This window comes from Oncorhynchus gorbuscha, unplaced genomic scaffold (assembly GCF_021184085.1).
Source record: "Oncorhynchus gorbuscha isolate QuinsamMale2020 ecotype Even-year unplaced genomic scaffold, OgorEven_v1.0 Un_scaffold_633, whole genome shotgun sequence".
Taxonomy (NCBI): Eukaryota; Metazoa; Chordata; class Actinopteri; order Salmoniformes; family Salmonidae; genus Oncorhynchus; species Oncorhynchus gorbuscha.
Window position 1 is genome coordinate 379,902 of NW_025745745.1, and position 15,141 is coordinate 395,042.

General features: G+C 47.5%; 1 protein-coding gene across 1 annotated transcript; it reads right to left on the reverse strand.

Annotated features, from left to right (window-relative positions):
- Nucleotides 1–39: 39 nt before the first annotated feature.
- Nucleotides 40–14,576, reverse strand: LOC124019580. The gene is made up of 13 exons (XM_046334965.1): nucleotides 14,323–14,576; nucleotides 13,413–14,175; nucleotides 13,048–13,185; nucleotides 12,720–12,764; nucleotides 12,530–12,598; nucleotides 12,361–12,452; nucleotides 12,067–12,216; nucleotides 6,654–6,783; nucleotides 6,279–6,393; nucleotides 5,294–5,340; nucleotides 1,332–3,424; nucleotides 265–614; nucleotides 40–101 (listed from the first exon to the last, which is right to left on the reverse strand). Exons 2-11 carry the CDS (start codon nucleotides 13,602–13,604, stop codon nucleotides 1,580–1,582), a joined length of 2,823 nt encoding a protein of 940 aa, XP_046190921.1. The 5' UTR covers nucleotides 13,605–14,175; nucleotides 14,323–14,576; the 3' UTR covers nucleotides 40–101; nucleotides 265–614; nucleotides 1,332–1,579.
- Nucleotides 14,577–15,141: the final 565 nt, after the last annotated feature.

The window sequence follows — 15,141 nt, forward strand, 5'->3', positions numbered from 1 at the left end:
AGATGATGTAACATTACCCCATCTCTCTCCAGAGAGGCCATGATGTAACATTACTCCCATCTCTCTCCATGGCAGACTATCACCAGGCCAGCACCAACCACCTAGAGAGATGATGTAACATTACTCCCATCTCTCTCCATGGACTATCACCAGGCCAGCACTATCACCAGGCCAGCACCAACCACCTAGAGAGATGATGTAACATTACTCCCATCTCTCTCCATGGCAGACTATCACCAGGCCAGCACCAACCACACCAACCACCTAGAGAGATGATGTAACATTACTCCCATCTCTCTCCATGGCAGACTATCACCAGGCCAGCACCAACCACCTAGAGAGATGATGTAACATTACTCCCATCTCTCTCCATGGCAGACTATCACCAGGCCAGCACCAACCACCTAGAGAGATGATGTAGCATTACTCCCATATCTCTCCATGGCAGACTATCACCAGGCCAGCACCAACCACCTAGAGAGATGATGTAACATTACTCCCATCTCTCTCCATGGCAGACTATCACCAGGCCAGCACCAACCACCTAGAGAGATGATGTAACATTACTCCCATCTCTCTCCATGGCAGACTATCACCAGGCCAGCACCAACCACCTAGAGGGCTGAGGAGCAACCAGGTTGTCATCTTTCCCTTGTCTTGTGAATGAACTACAACCATGAAAGGCTGTGGTTATCTAGGATCATGCACATTGCTGTCTTATAGTACAGGCATCATCTGCTTGTCATCACTTGACAGAAGCACAAGTCATATAATGGTAACGTCTCTGTTCGCTACTCTGACACTGGTTGGATGGAGTCAGTGAGTCGCTAAATCAGCCACGTTAAAGTACGAGACTCAGTCTGGACACAGATCTGTTAAAACGTGTTAGACGCTGCTGTCCTAACCGCATAATCACACACCATCTATATGAGCCGACCACTAGCAGCAACTTTGAGGTTGTTGGGGATATGTTAAGGAGGTTGTTTTCGGGAATACTTGGTATTTCTAGCAAATGCCATTATTTTACAGCGCATATTTCAGAGGTTAGTGAGCAAACTAATTTAATGCAAATGGCAAATAGAAAACGTAGTCAACTCGCTTTATGCAATGTTTATGTTAGCTTGCTTTAGAATGTGACAATATTTAGGAAGTGAATATTCAACAAGCCAAGCCAGTATCAAAGTAACGTTATGCATGCAGTACGCGACGAAAATAATTTAGCATAATTTTCATTAATTGTGCTTATTCAATTTACGTAAATGATATGAAATTATTCAGGTTGGGAACAGTTTATTATAAAAAAAGAAATTCCCGAGAATGAATGCACATACCAAAGTTTGGGAACGGTCCTGCGGTCAAAATATTCCTCTGCTTTCACTGAAACAAAACCCCTCATTAAATTAGTTCCGCGTTAGATGCCCTGTCCTATTTTATCAATAAAAAAACATAATTCATCTTTAACTAAATTCTTTGATAAAATAAAAATGTGAATTAATACTTAGATAACCGAATCAGATCATTTCCCAAGTAAAAGGCAATGAACTTGACAAAATAGGCTGACAAAAAATATATATTTTTGCTACATCTTCCCATAATAATCTCTGTGGTCTCTGTTGCGCCTGTGATATGGGGAATGCGGTGTCTCCACGACCCTGGGTCTCTCCTTGCCTGGCTTGCCGCCTCTGGTGCTTCTGGTAGGGGAGGAGCTGGGGGTGAGGGGGTCGGAGGTCGAGATGGGGGTAAGGGGGGAGAAGACCAGTCCGCTGCGGAGTGGTGACATGTCGATCTCTGAGAGGAGGGACCACTGTCCAGAGTCTGAGCCAGCTCCAGTGGGGAGATTGTCACTGCTGAGCCAGGAGTTGAGTGTGGTGAGTGGTTCTGTGCTGGAGCTGGCTCCTCCTGGTCTCTGGGTGTTCCTGTCAGTGTTGCTGCCACCGCTGGTTTGGCCTACACGTAGATCTGGAGGGTTGGACTCACACAGCATGCCACCGAGGAAGGGAGAACTATGTAGGGTCCAGGTTTCCAGGTCTGGAGAAGGTGTGTCAGTGGCCCGTGAGCCGAGGTGCGGCAGGGGGGAGCGCGTCAGAGGGCTTTGGCTCAGAGGGTCGGATGACGGCGGGATGGACAGGGGGGAGATTAACTGAGAGCAGAGAGTCGGGCTGGTTCTCTGGGCAGCAGGCAGACCTCCAGATCTCCAGTCCAGGCCTCCCCCACCCCCTCCTATGGGTGTCGACACAGTGGCAATGTTCTCGGTCCAGGCCCCCAGCAGCCGTGGTGGGGCCAGGTCGATCAGTGTAGGGGACCTGAAGGCAGTGCTGCTGCATGGGGCATCTTCTTCCCTCCTCTGCCCTCCGGAACCAAGAGAGCCAAGCCCAGCAAAATTCAGCTTCCACCGACTTCCAATGCTGCCCATTCCAGCAGCCTCTCTCTGGGTCTGGGTCCACCCTGACTCCCTCACTCCTCCAGCGGCACCACTACCAGTCCTCCCCTGGTCTCGGTCACTCTTCCCCCTGGACGGGCTCTCCTGGTAAGGCTGGTAGCTGGGGTTAGCTGGCTGACATTCCTCCAGCTGGTAGCTGGGGTTAGCTGGATGACACTCCTCCTGCTGGTAGCTGGGGTTAGCTGGCTGACATTCCTCCTGCTGGTAGCTGGGGTTACCTGGATGACACTCCTCCTGCTGGTAGCTGGGGTTAGCTGGATGACACTCCTCCTGCTGGTAGCTGGGGTTAGTTGGCCGACATTCCTCCAGCTGCCCATGCCTGCTCTGTTGGTGCGAGTGCACCAGGGTGGCATGGAGGGCCACCTCGGGGGTCAGCGTCAGAGAGGAGAGCGTCTTGAGGAGGGAGGACGATACTGTAGCATGCACCTCCTTTTTCTTCCCGACCTCCTCCTCTCCGTCTTCCTCCTCTCCGTCTTCCTCCTCTCCTTCTTCCTCCTCTCCGTCTTCCTCCTCTCCTTCTTCCTCCTCTCCTTCTTCCTCCAGGGTAGTAAGAACACAGAGGGAGGTCAGGTGGATGGGAACGGGGACTGCGGCCACATTGGTGGGTTTAGGGATGTGTCTGGTACTGGGCTGAGCGGAGGTGGAGGCTGAGGTGGAAGCTGGGGTGGCGGGACCCTCAGGCAGGACCAGGGTGACGTGTCTGGGGGAAGAGGTGGCCCTGGACTGGACAAGGTGGTCCATGGAGCTGGAGGCCATACTGCTAGGGGGAGATGCCTTATGGGCCACGGCTGATGTAGGTGGGGTGGCTACTGTTGGCGGTGTGGTATATTGATCAGATGGAGGTGGAGAGAATGGGGCTGACTGGGCAACCTGGGTGGAGGCCATACATGTGGACAGGCCAGATGCTGCAGCCAGGGTCTCTCTGGGAGATGCAGGCTTGCTCATTTCAGACACTTCGTTCTCATTGACTAAGGGTATTTTCTCCTGTAAGGAAACAGCAGAAGAAATTACACATGAAAGATACTCTCGGTCTTGGTGTGTGTGTGTGTGTGTGTGTGTGTGTGTGTGTGTGTGTGTGTGTGTGTGTGTGTGTGTGTGTGTGTGTGTGTGTGTGTGTGTGTGTGTGTGTGTGTGTGTGTGTGTGTGTGTGTGTGTGTGTGTGTGTGTGTGTGTGTGTGTGTGTGTGTGTGTATAAACACAGATGCCCTAACCCATCTGGACAAGAGGAATACCTATGTGAGAATGCTGTTCATCGACTACAGCTCAGCATTCAACACCATAGTACCCTCCAAGCTCGTCATCAAGCTCGAGACCCTGGGTCTCGACCCCGCCCTGTGCAACTGGGTACTGGACTTCCTGACGGGCCGCCCCCAGGTGGTGAGGGTAGGCAACAACATCTCCTCCCCGCTGATCCTCAACACGGGGGCCCCACAAGGGTGCGTTCTGAGCCCTCTCCTGTACTCCCTGTTCACCCACGACTGCGTGGCCACGCACGCCACCAACTCAATCATTAAGTTTGCGGACGACACAACAGTGGTAGGCTTGATTACCAACAACGACGAGACGGCCTACAGGGAGGAGGTGAGGGCCCTTGGAGTGTGGTGTCAGGAAAATAACCTTACACTCAACGTCAACAAAACTAAGGAGATGATTGTGGACTTCAGGAAACAGCAGAGGGAACACCCCCCTATCCACATCGATGGAACAGTAGTGGAGAGGGTAGCAAGTTTTAAGTTCCTCGGCATACACATCACAGACAAACTGAACTAGTCCACCCACACAGACAGCATCGTGAAGAAGGCGCAGCAGCGCCTCTTCAACCTCAGGAGGCTGAAGAAATTTGGCTTGTCACCAAAAGCACTCACAAACTTCTACAGATGCACAATCGAGAGCATCCTGGCGGGCTGTATCACCGCCTGGTACGGCAACTGCTCCGCCCTCAACCGTAAGGCTCTCCAGAGGGTAGTGAGGTCTGCACAACGCATCACCGGGGGCAAACTACCTGCCCCCCAGGACACCTACACCACCCGATGTTACAGGAAGGCCATAAAGATCATCAAGGACATCAACCACCCGAGCCACTGCCTGTTCACCCCGCTATCATCCAGAAGGCGAGGTCAGTACAGGTGCATCAAAGCTGGGACCGAGAGACTGAAAAACAGCTTCTATCTCAAGACCATCAGACTGTTAAACAGCCACCACTAACATTGAGTGGCTGCTGCCAACACACTGACACTGACTCAACTCCAGCCACTTTAATAATGGGAATTGATGGGAAATGATGTATCCTGATATCACTAGCCACTTTAAACAATGCTACCTTATATAATGTTACTTACCCTACATTATTCATCTCATATGCATACGTATATACTGTACTCTATATCATCGACTGCATCCTTATGTAATACATGTATCACTAGCCACTTTAAACAATGCTACCTAATATAATGTTTACATACCCTACATTATTCATCTCATATGCATACGTATATACTGTACTCTATATCATCGACTGCATCCTTATGTAATACATGTATCACTAGCCACTTTAACTATGCCACTTTGTTTACATACTCATCTCATATGTATATACTGTACTCGATACCATCTACTGTATCTTGCCTATGCTGCTCTGTACCATCACTCATTCATATATCCTTATGTACATATTCTTTATCCCCTTACACTGTGTATAAGACAGTAGTTTTGGAATTGTTAGTTAGATTACTTGTTGGTTATCACTGCATTGTCGGAACTAGAAGCACAAGCATTTCGCTACACTCGCATTAACATCTGCTAACCATGTGTATGTGACAAATACAATTTTATTTGATTTGAGATCAGCAGTACCTGTTGCATGGCAAGGCAATTTAAAAGTGGCACAGGGGGAGTCACACCTGCAACATAAAAACAGTGACATCAAAATCAGCACTGCCATGGATATTGATATTAACCAGAGAAATCCATATGCAACATCCTATCTGTCTTTTTGCCGTTGCCAAGTTTAGCCATGTATGTGAGTGTGTGTGTCCGTGAGCGTGTGTCCATGAGTGTGTGTGTGTCCTTGAGAGTGTGTGTCCGTGAGTGTTTGTGTCCGTGAGTGTGTGTGTCCGTGAGTGTTTGTGTCCGTGAGTGTGTGTGTCCGTGAGTGTTTGTGTCCGTGAGTGTGTGTGTCCATGAGTGTGTGTGTGTCCTTGAGAGTGTGTGTCCGTGAGTGTGTGTGTGTGTTTGTGTCCGTGAGTGTGTGTGTCCGTGAGTGTTTGTGTGTCCTTGAGAGTGTGTGTCCGTGAGTGTTTGTGTCCGTGAGTGTGTGTGTCCGTGAGAGTGTGTGTCCTTGAGTGTGTGTGTGTGTTTGTGTCCGTGAGTGTTTGTGTCCGTGAGTGTGTGTGTCCATGAGTGTGTGTGTGTCCTTGAGAGTGTGTGTCCGTGAGTGTGTGTGTGTGTTTGTGTCCGTGAGTGTGTGTGTCCGTGAGTGTTTGTGTCCGTGAGTGTGTGTGTCCGTGAGTGTGTGTGTCCGTGAGTGTGTGTGTCCGTGAGAGTGTGTGTCCTTGAGTGTGTGTGTGTGTTTGTGTCCGTGAGTGTGTGTGTCCGTGAATGTTTGTGTCCGTGAGTGTTTGTGTCCGTGAGTGTTTGTGTCCGTGAGTGTGTGTGTGTGTCCGTGAGTGTGTGTGTGTGTCCGTGAGTGTGTGTGTGTCCGTGAGTGTTTGTGTCCATGAGTGTTTGTGTCCGTGAGTGTTTGTGTCCGTGAGTGTGTGTGTCCGTGAGTGTGTGTGTGTGTCCGTGAGTGTGTGTGTGTCCGTGAGTGTGTGTGTCCGTGAGTGAAAGGTTGACCAACCCAATGGCCCTGTGGGCAACATGTTGTCTCTCTGTTGTTTCGCCGCCTCTGAACAGCCTCCAAAATTGAGCAGCTTGGAGACCATCGTTGCCTTTTTCCTCCACTTAGAGAGAACCTGCAAACACACACCAGACAAAACCCTCTCAGATATACTGTTTTACAGGACACAACACTGCCCTACAGCTCAACCAAGAGGGTCATTGACATAGAATTGAATATACACACAGGGTTAGTGTAAATAAAGCATTTACAGAGAACACACACTACGATTGTGGCCAATTCAGGAAATTAATAATGAGAAATCTGTATAGGACTTCCTGAATGAACTGAGTTGATAGAAAAATAGAGAGAGAGTTGAGTTACAGACAGACAGACCTTGAACCTCTTGTTCATCCTCCAGGGGGTACCGGTTCTAATCCCTTTCTTCATCACCAGTTTCTCCAGGTACTGCAGGGAGTCCTCGGACGACTCAAACGCCTCCATCTCCTCGTGCATCTGCAGTAGCCTGGGCATCATGGGGGTAATAACTTAACATTAGGAATCCGTTCCAAATAGTACCCTATTCCCTTTCTCGTGCACTACTTTTGACCAGGGCTCTGGTTCCTTTACATCCCACAGGGCTCTGGTCCCTTTACATCCCACAGGGCTGTTTCCTTTACATCCCACAGGGCTCTGGTTCCTTTACATCCCACAGGGCTCTGGTCCCTTTACATCCCACAGGGCTGTTTCCTTTATATCCCACAGGGCTCTGGTTCCTTTACATCCCACAGGGCTCTGGTCCCTTTACATCCCACAGGGCTGTTTCCTTTACATCCCACAGGGCTCTGGTTCCTTTACATCCCACAGGGCTCTGGTCCCTTTACATCCCACAGGGCTGTTTCCTTTGTATCCCACAGGGCTCTGGTTCCTTTACATCCCACAGGGCTCTGGTTCATTTACATCCCACAGGGCTCTGGTTCCTTTACATCCCACAGGGCTCTGTTTCCTTTACATCCCACAGGGCTGTTTCCTTTACATCCCACAAGGCTCTGTTTCCTTTACATCCCACAGGTAACTGTTTCCTTTACATCCCACAGGGCTCTGTTTCCTTTACATCCCACAGGGCTGTTTCCTTTACATCCCACAGGGCTCTGGTTCCTTTACATCCCACAGGGCTCTGGTTCCTTTACATCCCACAGGGCTCTGGTTCCTTTACATCCCACAGGGCTCTGTTTCCTTTACATCCCACAGGGCTGTTTCCTTTACATCCCACAAGGCTCTGTTTCCTTTACATCCCACATGTAACTGTTTCCTTTACATCCCACAGGGCTCTGTTTCCTTTACATCCCACAGGGCTGTTTCCTTTACATCCCACAGGGCTCTGGTTCCTTTACATCCCACAGGGCTCTGGTTCCTTTACATCCCACAGGGCTCTGGTTCCTTTACATCCCACAGGGCTCTGTTTCCTTTACATCCCACAGGGCTGTTTCCTTTACATCCCACAAGGCTCTGTTTCCTTTACATCCCACAGGTAACTGTTTCCTTTACATCCCACAGGGCTCTGTTTCCTTTACATCCCACAGGGCTCTGATCCCTTTACATCCCACAGGGCTGTTTCCTTTACATCCCACAGGGCTCTGGTTCCTTTACATCCCACAGGGCTCTGGTTCCTTTACATCCCACAGGGCTCTGGTTCCTTTACATCCCACAGGGCTCTGGTTCCTTTACATCCCACAGGGCTCTGTTTCCTTTACATCCCACAGGGCTGTTTCCTTTACATCCCACAGGGCTCTGGTTCCTTTACATCCCACAGGGCTCTGTTTCCTTTACATCCCACAGGGCTCTGTTTCCTTTACATCCCACAGGGCTCTGTTTCCTTTACATCCCACAGGGCTCTGTTTCCTTTACATCCCACAGGGCTCTGTTTCCTTTACATCCCACAGGGCTCTGGTTCCTTTACATCCCACAGGGCTCTGTTTCCTTTACATCCCACAGGACTCTGTTTCCTTTACATCCCACAGGACTCTGGTTCCTTTACATCCCACAGGACTCTGGTTCCTTTACATCCCACAGGGCTCTGTTTCCTTTACATCCCACAGGACTCTGGTTCCTTTACATCCCACAGGACTCTGGTTCCTTTACATCCCACAGGACTCTGGTTCCTTTACATCCCACAGGACTCTGGTTCCTTTACATCCCACAGGGCTCTGGTTCCTTTACATCCCACAGGGCTCTGGTTCCTTTACATCCCACAGGGCTCTGGTTCCTTTACATCCCACAGGGCTCTGGTTCCTTTACATCCCACAGGGCTCTGGTTCCTTTACATCCCACAGGGCTCTGGTTCCTTTACATCCCACAGGGCTCTGTTTCCTTTACATCCCACAGGGCTCTGTTTCCTTTACATCCCACAGGGCTCTGGTTCCTTTACATCCCACAGGACTCTGGTTCCTTTACATCCCACAGGGCTCTGGTTCCTTTACATCCCACAGGGCTCTGTTTCCTTTACATCCCACAGGGCTGTTTCCTTTACATCCCACAGGGCTCTGGTTCCTTTACATCCCACAGGGCTCTGTTTCCTTTACATCCCACAGGGCTCTGGTTCCTTTACATCCCACAGGACTCTGGTTCCTTTACATCCCACAGGGCTCTGGTTCCTTTACATCCCACAGGGCTCTGGTTCCTTTACATCCCACAGGGCTCTGGTTCCTTTACATCCCACAGGGCTGTTTCCTTTACATCCCACAGGGCTCTGGTTCCTTTACATCCCACAGGACTCTGGTTCCTTTACATCCCACAGGGCTCTGGTTCCTTTACATCCCACAGGGCTCTGGTCCCTTTACATCCCACAGGGCTCTGGTTCCTTTACATCCCACAGGGCTCTGGTCAAAAGGAATTCACTATATACAGTGTCAAGAAAAAGTATGTAAACCCTTTGGAAATACCTGGATTTCTGCATAAATTGGTCATAAAATGTATTTTGATCTCCATCTAGGTCACAACAATAGACAAACCGGTGTGCTTAAACTAATAACACACAAACAATTATACAATTTCATGTCTTTATTGAACACACTGTGCAAACAATCACAGTGGAAAAAGTATGTGAACCCTTGGATTGAATAACTGGTTGGCAGCAATAACCTCAACCAAACGTTTTCTGTAGTTGTGGATCAGACCTGAACAACAGTCAGGAGAAACTTTGGACCATTCCTCTTTACAAAACTGTTTCAAAACCTTTATTTAACTTGGCAAGTCAGTTAAGAACAAATTATTATTTACAATGACGGCCTACCAAAGGCCTCCTGCAGGGATGGGGGCCTGAGATTAACATTTTTAAAAACACAATATAAATATAGAACAAAACACAATACACAACAAGAGAGACAACATAGAGAGAGACCTAAGATAACAACATAACAAGGCAGCAACACATGACAACACAGCATGGTAACAACACAACATAACAACAACATGGTATCAACACAACAAGATAGCAGCACAAAACATGGTACAAACATTATTGGGCACAGACAACAGCACAGAGGGCAAAAAGGTAGAGACAACACCATGCAAAGCAGCCACAACTGTCAGTAAGTGTCCATGATTGAGTCTTTGAATGAAGAGATGGAGATAAAACTGTCCAGTTTGAGTGTTTGTTGCAGCTCGTTCCAGTCACTAGCTGCAGCAAACTGAAAAGAGGAGCGACCCAGGGATGTGTGTGCTTTGGGGACCTTTAACAGAACGTGACTGGCAGACCGGGTGTTGTATGTGGAGGACGAGGGCCGTAGTAGGTATCTCAGATAGGGGGGAGTGAGGCCTAAGAGGGTTTTATAAATAAGCATCAACCAGTGGGTCTTGAGACGGGTATACAGAGATGACAAGTTCACAGAGGAGTATAGAGTGCAGTGATGTGTCCTATAAGGAGCATTGGTGGCAAATCTGATGGCTGAATGGTAAAGAACATCTAGCCACTCAAGAGCACTCTTACCTGCCCATCTATAAATTAAGTGTCCGTAATCTTTTTTAATTTATTTTTAACCTTTGTTTAAGTAGGCAAGTCAGTTAAGAACAAATTCTTATTTTCAATGACGACCTAGGAACAGTGGGTTAACTACCTTGTTCAGGGGCAGAACGACAGATTTTTACCTTGGCAGCTGGGGTGAAAGAGGAGCGATTACGATAGAGGAAACCAAGTCTAGATTTAACTTTAGCCTGCAGCTTTGATATGTGCTGAGAGAAGGACAGTGCACCGTCTAGCCATACTCCCAAGTACTTCTATGAGGTGACTATGTGGTGACTACCTCAAGCTCAAAGCCCTGAGGTAGTATTCACACCGTACCAAACCACATGACCTTTATTTTGGAGGTGTTCAGAACAAGGTTAAGGGTAGAGAAAGCTTGTTGGACACTAAGAAAGCTTTGTTGTAGAGCATTTAACACAAAATCCGGGCAGGGGCCAGCTGAGTATAAATGGATGAGAGCTTCCTAATAAATTGAGAAGAGTGTGGGGCCTAGGATCGAGCCTTGGGGTACTCCCTTGGTGACAGGCAGCAGATTTCCTGACTTTATAGACTGCACTCTTTGAGAGAGGTAGTTAGCAAACCAGCCCAAAGACCCTCAGCTTCTTTCGTGGTGTCCTCCCATACACACCATTCTTCTTTTTTTTACCCCCTTTTTCTCCCCAATTTCGTGGTATCCAATTGTTACCGTCTTGTCTCATCGCTACAACTCCCGTACGGGCTCGGGAGAGACGAAGGTCGAGAGCCATGCGTCCTCCGAAACACAACCCAACCAAGCCGCACTGCTTCTTAACACTCAACCCGGAAGCCAGCCTCACCAATGTGTCGGAGGAAACACCGTACACCTAGCGACTTGGTCAGCATGTTCCAGAGATTTCTGTAAGTCTTTAGCTGATACTCTAGGATTCTTCTTAACCTCATTGAGCATTCTGCGCTGTGCTCTTGCAGTCATCTTTGCAGGACGGACACTCCTAGGGAGAGTAGCAACAGTCCTGAACTTTCTCCATTTATAGACAAGTTGTCTTACCGTGGACTGATGAACATCAAGGCTTTTAGAGATTTGTAACCCTTTCCATCTTTATGCAAGTAAAATTCTTAGGTCTTCTGAGGTCTCTTTTGTTTGAGACATGGTTCATATCAGGCAATGCTTCTTGTGAATAGCAAAAGCTAATTTTGGAGTGTTTTTTTATAGGGCAAGGCTGCTCTAACCAACATTTCCAATCTCATTGATTGGACTCCAGGATAGCTGACTCCTGACTCCAATTAGCTTTTGGAGAAGTCATTAGCCTGGGGGTTCACATACTTTTTCCAACCTATACTGTGAATGTTTAAATTATGTTTTCAGTATAGTCAACAACAAAACAATCATTTGTGTGTTATTAGTTTAAGTTAGTCTATGTTTGTCTATTGTTGTGACTTAGATGAAGATCAGATTAAATTTGATGACCAATTTATGCAGAAATCCAGGTAACTCCAAAAAAGGTTCACCTACGTTTTATTGTCACTGTAAGGAATAGGGAATCATTTGGGACGTTTTCTACCTGCATCCTTCCTGTTCTTTCTAAGATAACACTAAATTGACCACTTAGCAATATCAGATCCTTTTATATTATGGTTATTTAACGTTATGTTCCACTTACCTTGGATATAATTCATTCACTAAGGCAGTTTTTGGACAGTAGACATTTGTTTTGTTAGTGTAGCTACTATGCATCATTTTCAGAAAATGGGCTGAAAACAGTATACACTTTGACCTTTGAACCCAGAATGAGATTCCATAATAAACCGTACCTGCCCCTCTTCTCCATACATTCCAGGATGATGGGGGATATTGTGCTGTTTGAGGGGTAAGTCGTCCTGTTGTCTGGGTTGGTGGTCTCTCTGTACATCAGCGCTGCGATGAAGTCTGAATAAGGTACTGGCTTAGGAGTGACCACATTACTGTAGACACAGGGAGCGATATGTTACATGGCAGTATATCGGTCTGTCAAATCTAGGGGGAAAAACTCACACAAAAGGGTCACAGTGTCAGAATGTCAATAGTTAAGAATTCATGTAGAGTATTTGAGTGTGTCCGTGTCTCACTAGTGATGGTCTTTGCGGTCGTCCGGTGGTGGACAGCGGAGGAAGAGCGAGCGCTCCACTAGGCTCTCCATGTTTCTATTTGGGTGCTTCAACTAGGGAGTAAATAATAGATAGGCAAGATCAATTCTTCCTCTACATCTACACAAACACTGATGTGTCTCCCTCTAACCTGGTGGGAGTATCCGTAACCCAGGGATCCATACGCAATCACCATCTCCATCTCCAGCTTACAGATGACCTGGAAAACAAGTCGGCTTTTATTGCGTGTGTCAATACAGGAATCCATTGTACAAAACTCCTATTGAACATGATATAACTCTCCCACATGTGGACCATGGTGTCGGATTCATATTCTGTACCTGGCGCTTGAGCCTCAGCTCCAGCAGGTGGTTCATTTGTGATTTCTGATTAGAGAACAGGACAGAGGACAAGACGGTTGATATCTGGTGCTGCAGGCCAGCCTTCTAGCAGCAGGTGAATGACAATACTTGTACCATCGACTGGAAGCTAAAATGGAAAGAACCCATTGGTTCTTTAGTGGAGGACATCCACACGTGTTGAGTCCTGGACAGCTTTGTACACTCACTCTAATGATCATCATTTTATTATTATCCCATTTAAACATGGCATGGTGAGCATGAAGTGGCGGTGGGTTCCGTCCCCATCGCTCCTGTCCGTGTCACTCACACCGAGGATGTCCAGCAGTCTGACAAAGGTCTTTCCTATGAGCTTGGGAACGCCGGTGTCCTGCTCAAAGAAGATGAGTTCCAGCCCCAGACGGTGTGACTCACAGACACCCAGCGTGTCATCAGTGCTCTTAGGAATCTGAAACATACAAATTAGTTATTGATTGATTGTGTTCAGGTCTTGGACAGAGGAAGAACCTGTCCTGTTAGATACGGAAAATAAGATTCTTACAACTTTCTCAATACAGTATTGCAATAGCTGGCCCCATACTGTACCTGCAGTGGAGCCAACTCCTTTGTCATGACCAATACATGAATCCAGACCGAGAGAAGTTGGCTAGAGCATCAACTAATATACCGACTTACCTGTATGGAGAAATACTTCCACTCGTTGAAGCAGAGGGGGAACTTGGAGCGCTCAGCCTTGGAGTCCTTGTAGGGCTGGACCATAGTGCACTTCACCTTCTCCCCAATACTCGCCCTCAGGAAGCCCTGGGTGCCTTTCTTTATGGAAGCTGGGAACACAACGCTCATGAAAACACTCATTTTACTAGTCATTTAGCAGACACTTATCCAGGGCCACTTACGATGGCATAATTTAACTACCCCAGTTAGCACACTGACACACACACAAAGCTTTGGCATGCATTGATCTTAAGATAGCTAGGTGACCTAACTTAACTACCCCAGTTAGCACACGGACACACACACAAAGCTTTGGCATGCATTGATCTTAAGATAGCTAGGTGACCTAACTTAACTACCCCAGTTAGCACACGGAGCTTTGGCATGGTGAATAGGGTCTAATGATTTCACTGTTAGGGGTCACTGAGAAGGATACAGTTTTTATTGAAATCCCTGCAGTTTTTCAGATGGACTGTTAGACATCCTTTCTGTAAACAAAAGATACTATTTTAAACACTACAGTCCTTTAATGTAATAATAATATGCATGTCAGGTGTAAAATCTATATTCCAGTTAACTAAGCATAATAATGTGAATTGACAATACGAGAATGTAAATTCACTAGAGGGCCTCGTGGAATTAGTGGTGGTGGTGGGGGAAGCTCCTCCTCCTCTTCCTCGTCGTCATCAGGAACAGGCTCGGCTCTTGATACTCTTCTCAACAGCTGTGAAAATGAACCAGGTAGCAACCCAGCCCTCTAGTGTTATGCCCGTGACAACTGATGGTTCAATGTGCATCTATTCAACTGAGAAATTACTGTAGGCGTATTTCTAGGGTAAATATGCCTGCCTGTTGTAACAATTATATTTACATTCCCAATGAGATTGACTGATTTTCCATCCGTTGGTGGCCCTTCGGTCGTCGTTGCCACTGGATCAGCCATGATACACCTCGGTGCCTAGTATTTTCTGAGAAAGTTTGTAAATAGGAAGCAAATGTGCCAGTGGAAAACGCTTTCAAAATAGGGATAGAACTTGCGCTGTTGTCATGGCAACATAGGTCCAACAAAAACAAGCGCGGCCTTGTTCTATCCGGGGAGCGTTCGTAAATTCACTCTGGAATGCCAGAGAGCATCCAGTCAGAGTCTGCTCAGAGCTTTGTCAGATTGTCCGTTCGTAAAATCACTTTGTATGTTGTCTCCTCACTTGCTTTGGCAATGTTAACGGCCAATAAAGCCCTTGAATTGAATTGTCCGTTCGTAAAATCAGAGAGCACACTGGACGCTCTGGTCGAGGAGTGGGGTTGATCCGAGTGTTCTGGCTGTCAAGCACCCAAGCTAACTGGCTAAAGCTAGCTAGCTTGCAAGCTACTTCCAGACGAAAATGAGAGTTCACATCACTGACCATCTCTCACCCTAGCAGAGATGGTTAGGCTGTTTTCATGTTATCCAGAGCGTTGGTGACTGCAACTGTGCTGCTGGCAACAATTTAATTACGCACTTTTGCCGACGTTTACTGACACTGGCCATATACGGGTGTTGAGCGTTCGTAAATTCATAATTCTTTGGCACACTCAGACGAGAGTGTTCTGAAATCGGAGTATATAGCCTGAGGGAATTTACGAACGCACCCCATGTTCATCAGTGTAAGCGCTCCAAGTAGTTTACAACTTGGTCGCCCCCTAGTGAAAT